General features: G+C 45.3%; 1 protein-coding gene across 1 annotated transcript; it reads left to right on the top strand.

Annotated features, from left to right (window-relative positions):
* The first annotated feature begins 17588 nt into the window (after positions 1-17588).
* Positions 17589-20026, top strand: sub1b (SUB1 regulator of transcription b). Its single transcript, XM_069683243.1, has 5 exons — positions 17589-17659; positions 18550-18619; positions 18702-18821; positions 19517-19625; positions 19747-20026. Exons 2-5 carry the CDS (start codon positions 18551-18553, stop codon positions 19824-19826), a joined length of 378 nt encoding a protein of 125 aa, XP_069539344.1. The 5' UTR covers positions 17589-17659; position 18550; the 3' UTR covers positions 19827-20026.
* Positions 20027-20975: the final 949 nt, after the last annotated feature.

A 20975-nucleotide genomic window follows, 5' to 3' on the forward strand; every position in this document is an offset into this window, starting at 1 on the left:
GAGAGTGACTCTGACTCTGAGAACATGCAGGCAGAAACACACAGTGGTTACCCTTTCTCCAGAATCCGATCGTTTCTTAAGATCACAAAGGGTTTGAGGGCTGTGAAGGTGGAGGAACATTTTCCAGACCTGCAGCTGTTTCATGACTCCACCAAGTTTTTCTTGAGGAAGTCAGGAAGGCTCGGGCAGCTGTCTTTCACTGACCCGGAGACTTACTGGCTGAAGAAACTGTTGGTGAAAGTGCGGGCACAGATAGATAAAGATGATTTAAATGAAGATGTTTCCTCTATTCTTTTTTCCGTTGCCCTTGTTGTTGTTGTTGTTGTTGTTGTTTACATGCAGCCTTATCATGTGTGATGTAAAGATCGGCTCTTTAAACATTAACGGTGCGAGAGAAGATGTAAAGAGAGCTGCTCTCTTCTCTCTTATTCAGTCTAAAGGGTTAAATGTGGTTTTCCTTCAGGAGACCCACAGCACTCCTGATAATGAGACAGAGTGGAGGAGGGAGTGGAGGGGGGAGCTGTTCCTCAGCCACAGGAGCAGTAACATGGCAGGTGTGGGGATCCTTTTCTCTACAGACTTTTTACCTGTTTCCTGCTCTGTGGAAGAGATCGTTCCCGGCCGGATGTTAAAAGTCCGTGCTGTCTTTGAGAGTGTGAGGATGGTCTTCATTCATGTCTACGCTCCCACCATTGGGTTGGACAGAGTGCTTTTTCTAGATGTATAAAAGAATGTTCTTGTTAACTGCAGCAGTGATGAGTTCCTGTTCCTGGGAGGTGATCTTAACTGTACAGAGAACCCTCAGTTAGACAGGAACCATCAGGAACCTCACGCTGCTTCTAGTCGTGCTCTTTTAAAACTGGTTGAAGGGTTTGAACTCTGTGATGTGTGGAGACGTTTTTATCCTGCTCAGAGACAGTTTACCTGGGTTCACAGCAGAGATAACTGTCTGTCTTTAGCCAGACTGGACAGAGTGTACTGTTTCAAACATCATTTCAGTGTTTGTAAAGGTGTTTCCATCAGTCCAGTGGGTTTCACTGATCATTCTATGGTACATTGTGTGTTTTCTATTAAAAATGTTAAATGTAAGAGTGCGTACTGGCACTTTAACACCTCTCTGTTATCTGATCGCATGTTTGAAAAAGCCTTTAAGTCTTTCTGGAGTCATTTCAGAGAAACAAAGTCTGATTTTAGCTCTTTACAGCAGTGGTGGGATGTAGGCAAAGCTCAGATCCAGCAGCTTTGTCTAGTACACTCTTAATGTCACAAAGGACATGGCCCGGTCTATTAGAGCTCTGGAGAGAGAAGTGGTGGAGTTTCAACATCTAGCAGACTCCACAGGAGGTCGAGAACATATTCAAGTTCTCAAAAGTAAAAAATCAGCTCTGTCTGACCTGCTGGGTATCTCTGCTCAGGGTGCTCACGTTTCCAGCACATCGTTGAGATAGACGCTCCCTCTCACTTCTTCTTTGGCCTGGAGCGTAAAAATGGACAGAAGAGACTGATGCAGTCTCTGCGGTCTGACACCGGACAGCTGCTGCATGACTCTGCTGAGATCCGTCAGTGTGCGGCAGACTTCTACAGAGGACTTTATAAAGCTGAGCTCCAGGAGGAGCCTGAGGTGGCCACGTCCTTCTTCGACTTTCTGGCCCGTGCTGGGTGAAGATTTGTTGTGTGTCCTCAGAGACAGTTTGAGAAAGGGGCGGCTGCCTCTGAGCTGCAGGAGAGCTGTCCTCACCCTGCTCCCAAAGAAAGGAGACCTGCAGGATATTAAGAACTGGAGGCCCATGTCCTTACTTTGTACTGATTATAAACTGTTGTCGAAGGTGTTGGCCATGAGGCTAAAGAAAGTGATGGAGGTCATTCAAAGAGACCAGACGTACTGCGTACCCAGCAGGTTGATAACATCGCTCTGATTCGGGACGTTTTGGACCTCTCTGGTTCTTTGGGCTGCGAGCTTGGTCTGATTTCTCTGGACAAAGAAAAGGCTTTTGACCGGGTTGAACACCAATACTTGTGGCGGACACTGCAAGCTTTTGGGTTCAGCTCTGGTCTTATAGCCAAGATCAGGGTCTTATACCGTAACATTGAGACTGTACTGAAGGTTAAAGGTGCTTTAGGTGCTCCCTTTAAAGCCCTGAGGGGTGTCAGACAGGGCTGCTCCCTGTCAGGGATGTTATATTCTCTGGCCATAGAGCCTCTTTTACACCGACTGAGGTCACAGCTGTCTGGTTTCTCTTTTCCAGGTCTTAAAAAACCCTTGTTTCTGTCTGCATATGCTGATGATGTTATTGTCTTTGTTAAAAAACAGGAGGACATTAATGTACTGTATCAAACTGTTCTTGACTTTGGTCACATCTCCTCAGCGAAGGTCAACTGGCTGAAAAGCGAGGCTTTAGCTGTGGGGGGCGGGCTGAGCAAGAAGCTAGTGTTACCAGGAGGCCTGGTTTGGATGAGAGGAGGACTGAGGTATCGGGGAGTTTATCTCGGAGACGAATCCTTTCTTTCCAAGAACTGGGAGAACCTTCTGGAAAAGGTCCAGGCCAAGCTGGACAAATGGAAATGGATTTTACCAAAAATGTCGTTTAAAGGTCGTGTCCTTGTTATCAATAACATTGTGTCCTCCATGTTGTGGCATCGTTTGGCGTGTGTGGACCCTCCCCCAAACCTGCTGTCCAAGGTGCAGGAAGTCCTGGTGGACTTCTTCTGAGACCGCCTTCACTGGGTCCCGCAGAGCGTCCTATTCCTGCATAAGGATGAAGGAGGCCACAGACTGGTACACCTGGCGAGCAGAGGAGCTGCTTTCAGGCTTCAATTCATTCAGAGACTGCTATCTGGACCTGAAGACCTGGTCTGGAGACACAGTGTCCCATTCTGGAGCACTGTGGTTGACTGGGACTAGCTGAGTCGCTGTTTTTAATGGAGCTGAGTGGATTTAAGCTGGACAATCTGCCGGTTTTCTACCGAGGACTGTTTAAAGTGTGGAGTCTGTTTAGAGAGAGACTCGCTGTGACTCTGTTTTTTGGCTTCTGAAGGAGCCGGTGGTCTACGGGACTCGGCTCAGGTGTGAAGCAGGGCCGTCCCTGCTTCAGAGACTATGTGAGGCCGGGATTGTTACACTGGGCCGGGTGATGGATGGGTGCGGCCCCTCTCTGGACAATGCAGCAGGTCGGGCCTCCTGTATCGAGGTCAGGTCTGTCAGGATCATCAGCCACCTGCTGGCAGGCTGGAAACATCAGCTGACGGACTTGGAGAGGGGTTTAGCTGCTGCACACGGTGCATGGCTGAAAGCAGCCGATGACTCTGATTCTTTTCTTGATCTTAAAATGTTTCCTGTGTTTGAATGTGCTGATGATTTCATGTTGAAGGTGAACAGTGAGTACACACTGAGGACTATGGTAAAAGTATGTATCAGTTATTAGTTAAAGTTCTGAACCAGCGTAAGCTGGCGGGTCGGGTGGACACTCCTTGGAGAGCTCACCTGGAAGAAAACTAAATCTAAATGTCAGCTGTTAAACTTCCTGATAGGTCAAGCCAAAATGGCCATTTATATCAGCAGGAGAAACAAACTGGAGAGTTCTCTGGACACTGATGTCAGACTGATTTTCTGTCGGATGTTGAAATCTCGGCTGAGGACAGAATTTAGATTTCTTCAGTCTGACACAAAACTTAGACCAGTTTAAAGATACATGGTGTCTGAGTGATGTGCTGTGTTCAGTGGAGGAGAATAAGCTGCTCTTTGGACATTTACTGGGTTAAATTTGACTTAACTGAAATGTTTATGTTAACCTGTTTGATCATATGTTTACATTTCTTTACTACTATAGAATCAATAATCATGGTATAATCAGCTAAGGTTAATTTTGAGGATATGTATTGTCTACTCCTCTCCAGGGTCTTGTGCATGATTTACTGTTGCTCCTTCTGTCTTAGAGAGATAGTTGGTGGCCTTGTCTGGGCTGAGAGCTCCAGGGCAAGGGGTAAACTCTAGATAGTCAGGCGCTTCAGCTAAAGTCAGAACAATAACACCTTACCGTGTCTCTGTGAGAGGGAGTTCTTTCTGTAATGTATAACATACACTGTGAACCTTGAGTCTGTGTCAGTCAGCTAGTCAGCTGCGTTCTGTGTAGTTCTGGTCTGACCCAGCTCGAGTTGTGAATTGCTTTTACTCAATTATTATTATTCTTCAATTAAATGACATCAAAAGACAACTTTGTTTCCCTAAGAACTTTATTGGTCTCATCATCAGAAATTGCCACCACAAACTTGACGACGAGGATGGGATTCGACGCCTGATCGGACTCCGTCGGACTGGCAGAAAAGCGCAGCTAACCGCCCTGCAGAGCCCGGCCCACGCTCAGATCCTATCGAAAGGGAAAAGAACCGACCCAAAACCGCGTGCAAAGATACAATACAACAGTGAGAGAAAATTTTGATTAATTTTGAAATTTTCCAATGATGTCTGGTTGTTGAGTATTGATTTTTGAGTAGGCTAAAGGTTTACCGGTAAAAAAAGGAAAAAGCTTAAAATCCCACGGACCGTGTCGCCAAGGCGAGAGTCCGGCTGCCTCGTAAATGACTGATACCAAGGTCATTTATTAAAGTAGAGAGAAGGGTTTCACGGGGTCGTTGACAGACATGTCATAGCAACTTAACAGAAGTTGGGAGTCCGGTGATGATGGAGTCAAAACACCCAGGAAGTGGTGATCAATTATCAAAATGGGTAGAATTGGGTTTCCCTCAACAGTGCAGTTTCAGTCTCCGCCATTTGACCAGTTACGTGAAACATTAGAATATAAAGAACAGGAGGACAGAAAGAAAGCAAAAAAAAAAAGTCTAATCTAAAAGAAAGAAGTTTGTGCCATTTCAGGCTGACTGGAAGGCAGTTAATGATTGGAGGACAAAAGCATGTAGAAGAGAGGAAGTGAGACTGAGGAATGAAGCAAAAAATGTAAATAAAGCTGAAAAGAATGGAACAAGACAATTCAGAAAAACACACACTAACCCAACCCTTATATCCTGTGTTACATGGGCCCTCTGGGAGAGGAATGGATCACCACCTGGACTCCGCTCCACCACCACCCTGCAACCCAGCACCTCCGGGCCAGGCACCTTCTCCCCACCAAGACCAAACACAGGATCAGCTAGGGCCTCCGCCCCTACACCAACAGAGGATCGGACATATGACCTCAATGGAAACACCAGGAGAACCAATGGACACTTTCCTACAGCCCAGTTTGACCAACACAGCAGCATACAGAATCCAGGAGGAGGACTAGGACACATCAAGTTCAAACATTGTTTTGTCTGTTAGAAAAAGATCTTATGTGTCTTCTCAGCATTGGACTGATTTCCACACCAGAGAAAGTTAGAGTACTGACAAGAACTCACCCGTCTTACCACACCCGCATGGTGCAGTACAGCCCGCACTCACTGCTGTATGCCTATGTGTGGCAACTTATTCCGCACACACTCACTAGATGTTCAGGAGAACTGATTGCATTTGCACACGCACACACACACACACACACACACACACACACACCATGTGCAGATGACTACATGCCTACAAACGATTTACATTGCACCTCACACATTCATGAAGGTCCAAAAAAAGAGTATGAGGACAGATGGTTTAGACAAGTTGTTGAACCAGAGAGAATAAGTTTAACTCAAGTATACTGGAAAAGTTCGGTGTCTGCTGTTGCTGTTTCCCTGTCCTCTCTCCAAATTGGTTTTTCAGAGAAATATAATGCATGTATTTCTGGCTAAACCACGAGACTGGGAGTGGCAAGATCTGGGACACTGGGTTCGTTAGAGGGCTGCTCATCATGACTTCGTTTGCCACCGAGGATCCTAAGAGAATACAGCGCGCAAGGTGATGTATATTGTACGAGACTGACAACAGCTATACATGTGCACAGAACTGTCCAATTAGTTGAGGACACACCACGTGGTTTGCTTACTGATGCCTATGTAACCATGGCTTCACCTGAAATTCCACCTTATCTGTCGACAGTCCCAGAGTGTCTCTGGGCCAAACATAAATACGATGTAGGTCTCATGAAGAATTCAGAACCTTTAATCATTCATCCAAAATCAGACTACAGGCCTGTTCAAAACAATATGCTCTCAAATAAATGAATAAATAAGTAAAATAAAGAAGCATTTAACGGCATTATGCCTGTAGGAGCCATTTTTAGCGTGTGTGTTATGGTTGTCTTAAGTTGTAAATAGTTTGATGAATATGTTGTTATAATGATTTACTTTGACCACTAGGGTGTGTATTTGAGTTGGGTAATTGGTCACATGACTAGGTCATGTGTTTATAGGTCACAGGTGAATGGAAGTTAGTTGGTGTAGGTGGAGGGAACATACGTTTCTTACCGTAACACATAGACATAACCACAGGATCACAGCATCATTGGAGCATTAAACATTCATCATCAACCGGTAATCACCACTCATCTGTACCACCATTGCAATAAACGGGAACATCACCCAAATGCAATATCAATCTGGACATTTATCATTTGGATACGCGTCAAGACCTGTTTTCATACACCTACGCATGGTGACTAACTGAAGGTTGGAGCATTGGGTTGGATAGTCATTACAATGCCAGTTTTTGAGTCCCTTTAAAAGAGGGATCATTATACTTTGTAAAGAAAATTAGAAACCAGGGTGCACCCACAGAATGGAGATTTGTCCTTTGCATGACGTCATATTCCCGACAATGGATCCCTAACTACTCTAAACAACAAGCTCCTCTCTCATCTTTGATTCATAACAACAACTCTCTGCCCATGATAAGATCATGTGGACACCTGAAGCCCAACAGGTTTTCACTGACTTCAAGTCTACACTTACAAGTGTTCCAACTCAGATGCAGGGGGTCGGCTGGAAAACTGCAGGGACAGGAAACAGGAGTTAGGGTAAGGAAGATACTGGCAAAAAGTATACTATCACAAAGGCTTGAAGGTGACTGACTGCATAAACAGAGTCTACGATCTGGCAGGTTGGAGGAGTCAGGACTGGATCTTTATAGCAGGCTGATTGTGATGGACTGCAGCTGCCAGCCTGGCTCCCGCACACCTGCTTCCACTCCTGCAATTAACCACACACACACAGACAGGAGGGGGAGGGAAAGAGAGCTTGCAGGCTAGGTAGGAGACCATGTCAGTACCCCCTCCACTACGGGTGCCTCCTGGCGCACGTCTGGGGTACCCTGGATGCTCCCAATGGAAATCTCGGATGAGGGATGCGTCCAAGATCTGCCTGCGGGGAACCCAGCAGCGCTTCTCAGGTCCATAACCCTCCCAGTCCACCAAATATTGTAAGCCACGACCCCGGCGGCGCACGTCCAGCAGCCACCGGACTGTGTAGGCAGGGTGCTCGTCAACCATCCTAGGTTGAGGGGGAGCAGGTGCTGGGGTGGACAGAGGACTGGTGGAGACAGGTTTGATTTGGGACACATCGAAGGTGGGATGTATGCGAAGAGTAGCAGGTAGTTTAAGTCGAACAGCACAGGGATTAATGATGCGATCTATCTCAAAAGGACCAACATAGCGAGGAGACAGTTTCTTAGATTCCACTTTGAGAGGAAGATCTTTGGACAGGAGCCATACCTTTTGACCGGGAGGGTACTTAGGTGCCGGGGTGCGACGGCGGTTGGCCTGACTCCGATCTCTAGTGGCAGCACGGGCATGCCTCCAGATCTCTTGGCAGCGATGCATGTGAGTTTGGACAGAAGGCACTGCTAACTCCTCCTCCTGAGCAGGGAAAAGGGGAGGCTGGTAACCGAGAGAACAAAGAAAAGGGGACATACCTGAGGAGGCGTTGGGCAGGGAGTTATGTGCATATTCCACCCAGGGCAGCTGGGAGCTCCAGGTGGAAGGGTTGGTGGAAGAGAGACAGCGGAGGGCAGTCTCCATCTCCTGATTGGCCTGCTCCGTTTTGCCATTGGTTTGGGGGTGGTATCCCGAGGAGAGGCTGGTAGTGGCTCCTAAGGCGGTACAGAATGCCTTCCAAACTTGAGAGGTGAACTGAGGGCCCCTGTTCAAGACAATGTCCGAAGGGATGCCATGCAACCGGAAGACATGCTCAACCAAAAGATCAGCGGTCTCCCTAGCTGAGGGAAGTTTAGACATGGCGAGAAAACCAATCTATGATGGTAAAAATGACCGTTTTACCTTGAGATGGAGGGAGACCTGTGACGAAGTCCACTGCGATATGGGACCAAGGACGACTGGGGATTGGCAGGGGACGAAGGAGTCCAGAGCAGGGTCTAGTTGACGACTTGTTTCGAGCACAGACGGAACAGGCAGACACAAAGCACCTGGTGTCAGAATTCATAGTAGGCCACCAAAACTGTTGTCGGAGAAAGGCGAGAGTCCGGTAGATCCCAGGATGGCAGGTCAGGCGTGTAGAGTGAGCCCACTCAAGAACCTGGGAGCGCACAGAGTCTGGGACAAACAAGCAGTTAGGGGGTCCGTTACCTGGGTCCGGTTGTTGACTGTGAGCCTGTCTCACCAGTGATTCAATCTCCCATGTGAGTGAGGCGATAAAGCAAGTAGGTGGCAGGATGGAATCAGGAATGGACACAGTCTCCTCCACAGTGAACTGACGTGATAGGGCATCTGGCTTGATGTTACGGGAACCTGGATGATAAGTCAGAGAAAAATTAAATCTGCCAAAAAAACAAAGCCCACCTTGCTTGACGTGAATTTAACTGTTTGGCTGATTCACCACTGGATGAAGGACAGGTTCTTATGGTCTGTCCAAACGACAAATGGGTGGACTGCTCCCTCCAGCCAGTGGCGCCACTCCTCCAAGGCCAACTTCACGGCGAGAAGTTCCCTGTTGCCTATGTCATAATTTCTCTCCGCTGGAGAAAGTCTTCGAGAGAAAAAGACACAGGGATGCAGTTTGTTATCAGCAGAGGAGCGTTGTGAGAGTACTGCACCTACCCCAGTGTCCGAGGCATCGACCTCCACGATGAACTGCAAGGCTGGATCTGGTTGAATGAGGACTGGGGCGGAGACAAAATGACCCTTGAGCTCGTTGAAGGCAGTCTCTGCCTCATGTGTCCAGTGGAGTGGGGTAGAGGTGGAGGTGAGGGCCATGAGTGGAGCAGCAAGGATACTGTGGAAACATGAAACTCGCACTTCTCAGCTTTCACATACAACTCGTTCTCAAGGAGGCGCTGGAGTACCTGGCACACATGCTGTTCATGTTCTTGGGGGGACTGGGAGAAAATCAGGATATCATCCAAGTAAACAAACCAGTTGATCATGTCTCTAAGGATGTCATTAACCAAGGCCTGAAAAACAGCGGGTGCGTTAGTTAATCCAAAGGGCATTACCAGATACTCGAAGTGTCCGAGAGGAGTGTTGAAGGCAGTCTTCCACTCGTCCCCTTCACGGATGCGGACAAGGTGGTAAGCATTGCGTAGGTCCAGCTTAGAGAAGATGGTGGCGCCATGGAGGGGGGCAAGAGCAGAACTTATTAGAGGCAGAGGGTACTTGTTTTTCACTGTTATGTTATTAAGTCCACGGTAATCAATGCAAGATCTCAAAGTACCATCCTTTTTGCCAACAAAGAAAAAACCTGCACCCACCGGTGAAGATGATGGTCGAATAATGCCAGCAGCCAGGGAATCCCGTATATACCTTTCCATCGCCTCTCGCTCAGGTCGGGAGAGGTTGTAAAACCGACTGCTGGGAAGAGGAGCACCAGGCAGGAGGTTGATGGCGCAGTCATATGGACGATAAGGTGGCAGAGACATAGCTTGGTCTTTGCTCAAGACTGGGGCGAGGTCATGATAAATCTCCGGGACAGAGCACAGGTCAGGCGGCTCTGGCTGAAGGAGTGATTCGGAGGTAGGAGGGGCTAGGGCAGAAAGCAAACAATTAGTGTGACAGAATGTACTCCAGGATGTTATTCTTCCAGAGCTCCAGTTGATGTGTGGATTGTGGATCTTTAGCCATGGATACCCAAGCACCAGTGGAGTATGAGGACTGTCAATTACAGGCAAACTGATTGTCTCTCTGTGGTTACCAGACAGCAACAGGGTCACAGGAACAGTCTTTTGCTCAATCCGAGTTAACAATAAACCATTTAGTGCAGTAGCTTCTAGGGGGGATTTGAGCCGCTCAAGCTCAATGCCTAATTGCATGACCACTTTACGATCTATAAAGCTTTCATCTGCACCAGAGTCTATTAGGGCAGAAATGGAAAATACCTCAGAGCACCACAAGAGGGAGGCCTCAAGTAAGCTTCGAGAGAGAGGGGAACTGGCTGCTCGGCTCATCAGTATCCCTCCAGCTACTGAAGAGCCGACCCTTTTAACAGGCGGGACGGGCATGAAGAAATGAACCGGCTTTGCCACAGTACAGGCAGGATTTGGAATTAATACGGTGAGCCCTCTCCTCCGGGGTCAAACTGGCTTGCCCAAGTTGCATGGGTTCAGGATCGGGATGACTCGAGGACTCACGGCGAGGTTCAAAACCTGCCTGCGCAGAGACACGGGGAGGGGCTGACGGAACATGGGATAACAGCTGTGACTTGGAAATCCTCTCCCTACGACGCTCGTGGAGCCGATTATCCACCCAGATTGCCAGGGAAATCAGCTGGTCGAGGTCTGAAGACTCCTCACGGGAAGCTAGCTCATCTTTCAGATTGTCATTCAGAGAGTTTTGGAACGCACCTTGGAGAGATTCGTCATTCCAGCCACTCTCTGCAGCGAGCGTCCGGAACTCGATGGCTAATTCAGCCGAGCTGCGTGAGCCCTGGCGGCGAGAGAGAAGACACTTAGCCGCGTCCTTTCCCCGAACAGGATGATCGAAGACCTTTCTCATCTCCCTGGTGAAGTCATCATATGAAAAAGAGATTGCTGATTGTGTCTCCCACACAGCTGAGCCCCAGGCGAGTGCAGCTCCTTTTAGTGAGCCAATCAGGTAAGCGATTCAGGAACGGTCAGAGGTGTATGTATTGGGCTGCTGCTCAAAAACCAGGGAACACTGCACTAAAAAGGCTCGGCAGGAACCAAGGTCTCCATCATAGCGCTCCGGCGCGGGGACGAAAGGCTCACGGTGGGGTGGGTTGAGGCCTGGCTAGGAACTACTGGTGTGGCCTGAGGCGTAATTTGCTCTCGAACAGAGTTGAGACTGGCAGAGAGGTCTTTCAAACAGTTCATAATGTCCTTAAGTGCCTGTTCATGTTGTCCGATCAATGAGCCTTGGTTGGTCAGGGCGTGGTGGAACCTCTCTGCATCTGCTGGGTCCATCTACACTGGACAGATTGTACTGTTACATCTGACTAGAACCAAGGTGCAGAAGCAGAGGCAGGAGGCAGAGAGTAGGGCAAGGATGTTGGTTTATTTAGAGTTTGAGCTGCAGGGGTCCAGTGCAGTGGAAGCCAGTGGAAGGAGCAGAGGACGAGGGCAGCAGGAGTTCTGGAGACGGATGCAGGGGGTCGGCTGGAAAACTGCAGGGAAAGGAAACAGGAGTTAGGGTAAGGAAGATACTGGCAAAAAGTATACTATCACAAAGGCTTGAAGGTGACTGACTGCATAAACAGAGGCTACGATCTGGCAGGTTGGAGGAGTCAGGACATGATCTTTATAGCAGGCTGATTGTGATGGACTGCAGCTACCAGCCTGGCTCCCGCACACCTGCTTCCACTCCTGCAATTAACCACACACACACAGACAGGAGGGGGAGGGAAAGAGAGCCTGCAGGCTAGGTGGGAGACCATGACAGTCAGAGCTGCAGCAGCTGCAGGAAAGCTGCACTAGTCTCTGGATACTCAGTAGAGTACTCTGATTTGACTCTTATGTTTTCACATGCTGTCACACACATTCTGCACACTCAGAAAATATCACATCTCTGCGCAGCGCTGGTTTAAGTATCACACTACCTTATTGGACATGCCTAACATCACTGTAAAAAATGTTCTGTTCTTAACCCCGCCTCCCTTCTGCCCACTGAGGAGGATGGAGAGGCTGATGACTCACATGATTTTGTTCAAGTTTTACAGGAAGTTTGCTCTCCCAGAGTGGATCTGAAAGATGTACACATTCCAAATGCTGACCTCGAGTTTTTCGTTGATGGCTCTGCCTCACGTGATGAAAAAGGGAAGAATCAAACAGGGTTTGCGGTAGTTACACAACATGAAGTTGTGATATCAGGTAAATTACCCTCACACTATTCTGCTCAAGCAGCTGAACTTATTGGCCTCACAGAAGCCTGTAAACAAGCTGCTGGTAAATCTGATAACATCTACACTGACTCTCGATACGCATTTGGAATAGTGCATGACTTTGGTGGGATGTGTGCTGCCATTAATTCATGCTGGTATACACAAGGTTCTTCTGTTGTTGCTAAACATTTCTGCAAAAACTGTTATCTGTGCAGCTCACAATGCAGTGGGCGCTCCAAAAGTCCCACAGCACAGTCATCCGCCCCTACAGGCCCAGGACAACATTGGATGATGGATTTCAACTCTCTGTCTGTGAAGGTAAAAAGTGTTGTTTGGTCATGGTGGACATGTTCAGTAAATGGGTTGAAGTTTTCCCCTCCAGCAAACAGGATTCAACATCAGTGGCAAAAGCCCTGCTCATGGAAGTGATTCCCTGGTGGGGGATCCCTGGTAAGATAAGCTGTGGTAATGGTCTTGCTGTCATTCATCAAGCCATCTGCGCCCATCTCCATCTACAATGCATATTTTTATTACATTCATTAAGTATCTTTTAATGTGTCAGTTGTAATTTTTAGTTTTGTTTAGATTTTGGTATTTTTATGTGCCTGATTTGTGTTGTAGTGTTACATGTGGTGTCTTGACTGTGATTGAAGCTGCTGTAGCAGTGAAATTTCCTGTAAAGGATTAATAAAGTATCTAACTAACTAATTTACTAACCAACTAACTAACATCAAAGAAATGTCTGAAGTTTTGGGAATTTGATTTAAAACACCAGTGCTCCTATCAGCCACAGAGTGCAGGTGTAGTAGAGCGTGAAAATGGTTCCTTTAAAGATTTAGCTAAATGCTAAAGCTAAGGATGCTGAACTTATATGGTTAAAGATGTATCTGCTCGTGCTGTTTCACATGCGGACGCGCATGTGAGATAAGCGCGTGCTGAGCCCTTTTCAGATATTACTGGGTACACTTAACAGCTTCCCTTTCAGCCCTTCACCTCCAAGTGAAGGCTGCACTGCCTAAACAGGCCACTGGTCCTCAACACAACACCCAGCCTGTTTACTGGGTGCTCAAATATTTCAGGAGAAAGCACTGGAAGCAAAGGCGTTTCACTGGCCCTTTCCAGGTCCTCCTGACAACACACAACCCTCTCAAAGTCCAAGGGAGGGCCACTTGGGTCCACACCAGCCACTGCAAACTGGCTCCTTCTCCAACAGGGGAGCCTCTGAGGAAATAATTTACAACCTTTGGAATGTACAAGTTTTGTTCTCCCATCGGGGGAAACCTGAAAGAAATAAAAAGGCTGAAAAGCCAAAATTTGAGACGCTGAGGAAAACAACTGGGAAGTGAGCCTAGCGCCACCCTCCCCTACAGCTGCGTTGGAACCTAAAGTAAGAGGCAGGGGTGAAATAAGCGCCCTCCTCCAACAGTAGCGTGCCAAGCTCCATCTCATCATTGGCCTTTGGTGCCGCCCTTCGGAATGGATCATCAACGACCGTGGTGACCATTCCGGCAGCCTGGATATGTTGTTTAACTTTAGTAACATTGATCGTCATTTTTCCTTTGTTATGGTTCGAAATGCAACAGCAGACAACCAGAGTTGATAACCTGACTACTTGTGTGACACACACACATGACCTGACCAATAAAACACACCAGACTAACGCGTGATTTGACTAAACAGCTGACATTTAAAGCGCTGATCCAAACTGTTCTGAGCTCTCCAAATCCGACCCGGCCTAAAAGATCTCTGGAAACAACCTTGGCTGATCTCCAAGCTTTGCAGCACAACAATTTGACGCGGTGGCTGGACAGAAATCTGTGGTTTGGTAAAGCTAACTTCACAGCAAGACAGCCCACAAACAAATCCTGTTATATTTGCATGGGGGGAGGCTATCAATTGAAATTGGCCATGCCTCTCCCTTTCACCCAACGGGGATGTGACACCTATCACAAAGCCCAAAAGAAGCCGATGTCACGTGGTACGTCACGGACGCGGACATGACTGACAATGACAATGACTTGGAATGGAGAACCGGTCCTAACCTGGTGACAGTGGGGGACACAGCTCTGTCAGACATCTGGTGGTGTTGCGGTAAGAAACGCCTTTTCCAGAAGCTCCCTCAGGGCTGGTATGGTACGTGCGCAATGGTCATGTTAGTGGAGGACGTCTCCATTATCACACAGCATTCAGGTACTGACAGGATTAAGAGAGACCTTACTGATACAGATCCAAATGTCTACATTGATGCAATCGGAATCCCCAGAGGGGTTCCCGAAGAGTTCAAAGCCCGCAATCAGATTGCAGCTGGGTTTGAGTCTTCACTTTTCTGGTGGGTAACAATAAACAAGAATGTGGATTGGATAAATTATATTTATTACAATCAGCAGAGAATGGCTAACCTCACTAAAGGTGCACTCAGAGCCTTAGGCATACAGATACATGCTACATCTCAAATGGCCTGGCAGAATAGACTAGCACTGGACATGATGCTAGCTGACAGAGGATGCGTGTGTACTATGTTTGGGGATGTTTGTTGTACCTTCATTCCTAACAATATGGCTCCGGATGGCACTTTCACAAAGGCCCTCAGAAGATTGGAAACACTAGCTGCAGAGTTGAAGAGAAATGCTGGTACTGACACCTGGATGGTGGACTGGTTTCAGTCCATGTTTGGTATGATTGTGACAGCTTTCACTGTCATGTCTTTGGTACTGATAATGCTTGTTGTTTTGGGCTGTTGCATCATTCCCTGTGTTAGAGGCCTCATCGCTGTGCCATTGACAGGTCTGTTGCTTTTCAAATGACTGTCCTGGATAAGAATCCACTTTTGACCTCTGACCCAAACTCTGACTTGAATCCTATTCATGACTGGATTCCCCCCTTTCATGATGAAGACATTGACACGCCTGTGTAAATAACCTAATCACAGAATGTATCACAATGATTTTTACCATGATTCTTTTACTCTCCTTCTGTGTGACAAGAGTAATTTAACTGTAAAACAGGGTTTACATTCTGATGTTGCTGAAGGCTTATATACTCATATACTCAAATTTAATTATCAGTTGATGATAAAAAGTGGGGAGTTGTGAAGGAAATTTTTATGTTAACCTTTTTGATCATATGTTTAAATTTCTTTAATATTATGGAGTTAATACTCATGATATAATCAGCTAAGGTTAATTTTGAGGATATGTATTGTCTACTCCTCTCCAGGGTATTGTGTATGATTTACTGTTGCTCCTTCTGTCTTAGAGAGATAGTTGGTGGCCTTGTCTGGGCTAAGAGCTCCAGGGCAAGGGGTAAACTCTAGATAGTCAGGCGCTTCAGCTAAAGTCATAACAATAACACCTTACCGTGTCTCTGTGAGAGGGAGTTCTTTCTGTGATGTATAACATACACTGTGAACCTTGAGTCTGTGTCAGTCAGCTAGACAGCTGCGTTCTGTGTAGTACTGGTCTGACCCAGCTCGAGTTGGGAATTGCTTTTACTCAATTATTATTATTCTTCAATTAAATGACATCAAAAGACAACTTTGTTTCCCTAAGAACTTAATTGGTCTCGTCATCAGAAAATTGCCACCACACTAACATCAGTCTTCCCCATTGTATCATTATTGTTGCTGCTAATGCTAATAGTAGACCTGTCGACTTCAACTGTTACAATTACGATTACTACAGCCTTTATCATTACTCTGCTTCTCTCGCTAATTTAGTATTTGCTAATCTTCACACTAGTGTACCACAATTATTGGCATTGTAACCATAAGTATGTATTACCTGTTGTTGTTGATGTAACAAGAACATATGTTGTTGTGGTAACAAGAACATATGTTGTTGTTGCTCTCTTTGCCTGTCTCTATCCTGCATCTCCTTCTATCCCATTTTCGGCCCATCCAGTCGAGGCAGATGGCTGTTCAACATGAGTCTGGTTCTGCTCGAGGTTTCTGCCTGTTAAAAGGAAGTTTTTCTGCCAATGTGCCGAATTTTGCTAAGTGCTACTCATGGTGATTCATGTTGGGCCTCTCTTTAAGTAACATAACAAATAGTCGGTCTAGACCTGGGGTCCGTTTCAGAAAGCGGGTTTAGTGAAAACTCTGAGTCTGTTAACGCTGAAACGAGGGAAACCTCAGGTTTGCCGTTTCAGAAAGAGAGGTAACTTTAACTCTGAGTTGGTTACTATGGTAACAGTGTCTGTGAACCTAACCTGGTCGCGAGCAGGTTTTCTTCAGGAATCTCAGAGTTTCGCTCCGTCTCCTCCCTCTAGAATATAAAACCCTCATTCGACTTCCTCATTCATTCAGCCCGTCTCACGCGTGTTTGAGCGGTTACAGAATTAAAAGAAGAAACGTTGCGTCTCTGTGCTGCTCTGACCGCTTTGCAAAAGTCTTTTATAATTATGATAAAAAAAATCAAAACACAAATCTGTGTCAAAGTCATCATTTTTAGATTTTCCACCATCACTGCCGAGAGCACTCAGATAAGACACCGTAAGTTATTGGATTTTTTTTTTTTAAACTAACACATTCAGTTTAATCAACATGAATTATAATGTATGTGAAGTCAGCATCATGTTAGGGATAAAGCTAATGGTAATTAAAACAGCCACTGAATGATGTTTCATTAGTTTAATATTTAAAATATGATTGAAGTGCTTCCATGTACGTTTTTTTCTCCCGCTGGATTGCTCCTAAATTAATATAAATTTTAGCTTCCGGTCGTGATTAAGTATAAAATAAATAGACCGGTTCAAACTTGCAAATTTACTCGAGCAGCAGTTTCTTCCCACGCCGCTTCTCTCTCTTTTGCAGCTGCAGCCGTGTTACTTTATTTTTCTTAGAACATGCTCGTATTCGCTGAACGTCCGCGTGAGGATTTTGAGCTCCACTGGTGTGACGTATGAGGACCTCTTTTTGTGTACCGTTGCCATGGTGAATCGTGGTATCGGGGCTCCATTAATGCTGGCTTTTTACAGTCAGCGTGCACGCACTAAACTCCGGGTGAACCTACTCAGAGTTGATTAAACTAACTCTGATCAGCTGTCCTGGATCCGAAAACTCAGAGTTTCCTATCTCAGAGTAGATGAACTCAGAGTTCAGGGTTAGACTCAGAGTTTGTTGAACCTGCTTTGTGAAACGGACCCCTGCTCTTTTTGTAAAGTGTCTCGAGATAACTCTGGTTATGATTTGGCGCTATACAAATAAAATTTGATTCAAATTTGATTGATTACACTGATGAATCTTCTGGCAAACACATCATGGAAAGTAATATACATCTAATGAATAAAGAGTTACAAGCATTTTTGTTTGCCAATTTGCCATTCTACTGCCGCACACTCCGGGCCACTAGGTGGTGATAATGCACGTATAAGTCTGTTTGTTACCCGCCATCAGCTCTCAAAGGGAAAGAAAAAGCTTTCTGCTTCCGGTCAACAGATCCGCTCTACTACATCTAATCATGTAAGCATTAACAGACTAAATAGAAAATGCAAAAGCTTTGTGTGAGTTCTAGTTTATTGGAACAACAAGTCTGCGCTGTCCCTGCACATATATTTCATTTCACCGGCGATAAAAAGTTAGAACGAAACATCTTCGTGTGCAGCGGAGCTGCAGCTCTGCTAACGTTAGCTACTGCTGCTAAGCTATCCAGATAGCATGTAGCGTGCTATTTAACGTCCATGCCTGTGTATGGGCACAGTGTTAACATTACACCGAACTCTATAGATTAAACACGTGCCCCCCTGTGATACATCATGTTATACGACAAAGTTTTAAAGTCAGCTAAATATACCAGACGACTTGTTGCTCCAGGGTGAAACTGTAAATAAATATCCGTGAAATTCAGATTGAAGCGCTGAAACGCATCAACGACGTCAGTGATTAAAGGAAGGCGGATAGAGGCAAATGTGGAAGTGATTTTATGTAAATCACACAGTTCTAAACCCCAAACAACCTGCGCATGTTAAGTAACTTACAACCACGCAACTACCTTCATTATACATAATACACTACTGAAGTTTATTTTATCTTAAAATGGAGCCCCACATGACTACCTTCCAATATTGTTTGTAGAAGAGATTATATTAATATATTTACATAAATGATGTCCTTTGACCATTTCATTTGATAACTAGCTTTCCTTTTCATATGTTAATGTGTATCATAAGCAGCATAAGCATTTTGTATGATATTCTGTTTGAGGTCCATAGACTGAAAGAGGGTCTAATTTAAAGACAGTCAGGCTCTACAGAGAGCCTGTATATCTCACTTTAAATATTATTTTATGCGATTGTTATGAAGCTAGTTTTGCGTTGGATCAAATGTCTGATATTTGATTGCTGTCTTAACAGAATGCCAAAATCAAAGGAAGTGCTGTCCTCCACATCTGGAAGTGACTCCGACAGTGAAGTAGAGACCAAGGTTTGTGTTTGAATATTTACTGTTTTAACCAACTTCATCCTTGATATTAGAAAATACCTTGACATTAGAAATACATTTTCAGGCAAAGAGAAAGAAGACCGTAGCACCAGAGAAACCAGCCAAAAAACCAAAGAGTGGAGAGAGCTCAAAGCCTGGTGGCTCATCAAAGGGCAGCGGTAACAGTGACGACAACATGTTTCAGGTGAGTTTCACAGGTAGACTGTAGTTTTAAACTCTCCAGAAATGACATCAGAATCAGAATCAGAAATACTTTATTAAGCCCCAGGGGGAAATTTGGGATGTTGTGTTTAGACAGCGGATGCAGCTTTAAATCCATTCCAGTCAGTGTTTCTTAAGGTTTTTAGTTAACCTCCTTAATGAAACAAAGAATGGGGGTGTTTGTTTATGGTCGGATGAAACCCACTTAATTGTAACATGATTGTCTTCATACCATTCAGTCACTCTAATTTAGATTGAGATTAAGGATTTTACAACATTGAGGGAGAGTTCTGGCTGGGTTTGGCCTCTGGCATCCTCAGGCTGACATCCTTCAGGAAACTCAGTTAATGACAGAGTTTAGACGGGGGAGGGAATACTATTTTGTTAAAAAGATATGATCCAGTTTCACGACAATCAGGGAATACAATTTAAAGTTGTGTGCTTGTACAGCAGTCAGTGGGGCCTAATCTTTGTAATGAACTTTATTGAGACAAAGTTGCGTCATCAGGTCATAGCTAGTGGATGACACATTCACATTCACATCAGTATTCTGTTTTAACAATTGTGTAACTTGAAGCACAACATGAAGTTATTTGGCATTAATCATCGCTGAGAAGTTTAATAACTTGAACAGACCAGAAGACCAGAAAAGTCCAGTTAACTGTGTCCTTCTTGCAGATTGGGAAGATGAGATATGTCAGTGTGCGGGACTTCAAAGGAAAAGTCCTGATTGACATCAGAGAGTACTGGATGAACCAGGACGGGGAGATGAAGCCGGGGAAGAAAGGTAAACACTTTAAATATGTTAAAATTAAATATTAAATATGTACCTGGAGATTTGAATGTCTTGATGTTGTCAGATGTTTGTGGTTGAAGATGTATGATGCTGTGTTTTATATTTCATGCAGGGATCTCTCTGAATCCCGAACAGTGGAACCAGCTGAAAGATCAGATCTCAGAAATCGACGATGCGATCAAGAGAACATAATCATTCCTTTCATGTGTCTGTTGAAACAGTTCAACATGTCAGCTAACCAGTTTTGTAAAAAGCCTGGGATTGTTTTGTAATGGACTTTAAATTGTAGTTGTTTGGATCTAGTGTCGTCTGTGTGTGTTTGTGTTTGAGCTGTTGTAGTGAAGTCCAGGTGGATGATCATCACAGGGGAGGGGCGGGGGGGTCACTCATGTTTTTGTATTGAATAATAAAAGCGAGGCACTGACTTAATCCTGCTGTTCAGTTCATGCTCAGTTTGGCTTTCATACAAATGTAAGTCATAAGACTGTTTCCTTTGACCTTTGACCTTTGTAATTTGTAGTGCCTAATTTTGTCAGAGCTCTTTGTTTCTGAAACCTGAGTCATGTTGTACCTGCAGAGCCAGGTGTTCAAAACTAATGTGATCAGATCACAGAGCTGAACAGACAGTCGACATCGCCTATGAAACCTTCAGTACAGGAAAGTAAAACATAAAATTAAGGATTTATCTACACTCATAAGCCCCCCATAAGATGTCAATATATATGAAACACAAGTGTATAGTTTAAACTTTTATTTACCACTTTAGTTTAACTACAACAAGACAGTCCAAAGTAGTTTTTAACAATCACACCTCTTGTTGAGGAGGATGTTTATTTTACCGTTTTCTGTCCTTTAAAACCACAACAGTCAAAGTGACCCCACGCTGGCTGGTCACCTCCTGGGGCCTACACTACGAAGGGAGGTCAACAGACCCAGGGTCTCTCTTCCTGATCTGGCTTCACTTAACCTGACAAAGGCAATCGTGCTAAACTGTCAGACGCTGCAGTTTATCAATTCGATAAGTCAACCCAGGGTTTCTATGAGGACGCAGCCTCAGCTGCAGCTGCTGAATGCAGGAAGGACAAACAGTTAAACAACACAGACTGTGTAAATGTGCAAAAAAAATAATATCACTGCTCCATCATCAGAGCACCATATATTACAACACTTGTGTGTTACATGAGATTAATACGTTGCACAGATGTATTTTCGTTGCGTTAAGATTTAGACCTTATTCTCTCAGCTGTATCAGACGGACAAATGGAGCAAATATAAAATACACAGCCTATAAAACCACAATTTAAAGCTGTACGAATGCTTACTATTATATCTAATGAGTAC

The sequence above is a fragment of the Semicossyphus pulcher genome, unplaced genomic scaffold, assembly GCF_022749685.1.
Source record: "Semicossyphus pulcher isolate SPU_LCO1_2020_fin unplaced genomic scaffold, fSemPul1.0.p SCAF_6, whole genome shotgun sequence".
NCBI classification, from domain to species: domain Eukaryota; kingdom Metazoa; phylum Chordata; class Actinopteri; order Labriformes; family Labridae; genus Semicossyphus; species Semicossyphus pulcher.

What these genes read in the sequence shown, in the direction of transcription:
- sub1b (XM_069683243.1), top strand. Translation starts at nt 18,551, where the DNA reads ATGCCAAAATCAAAGGAAGTGCTGTCCTCCACATCTGGAAGTGACTCC. An exon ending in ACAGTGAAGTAGAGACCAAG is followed by an intron (nt 18,620 to 18,701) that starts GTTTGTGTTTGA and finishes ATACATTTTCAG; the next exon opens with GCAAAGAGAAAGAAGACCGT. An exon ending in GTGACGACAACATGTTTCAG is followed by an intron (nt 18,822 to 19,516) that starts GTGAGTTTCACA and finishes TCCTTCTTGCAG; the next exon opens with ATTGGGAAGATGAGATATGT.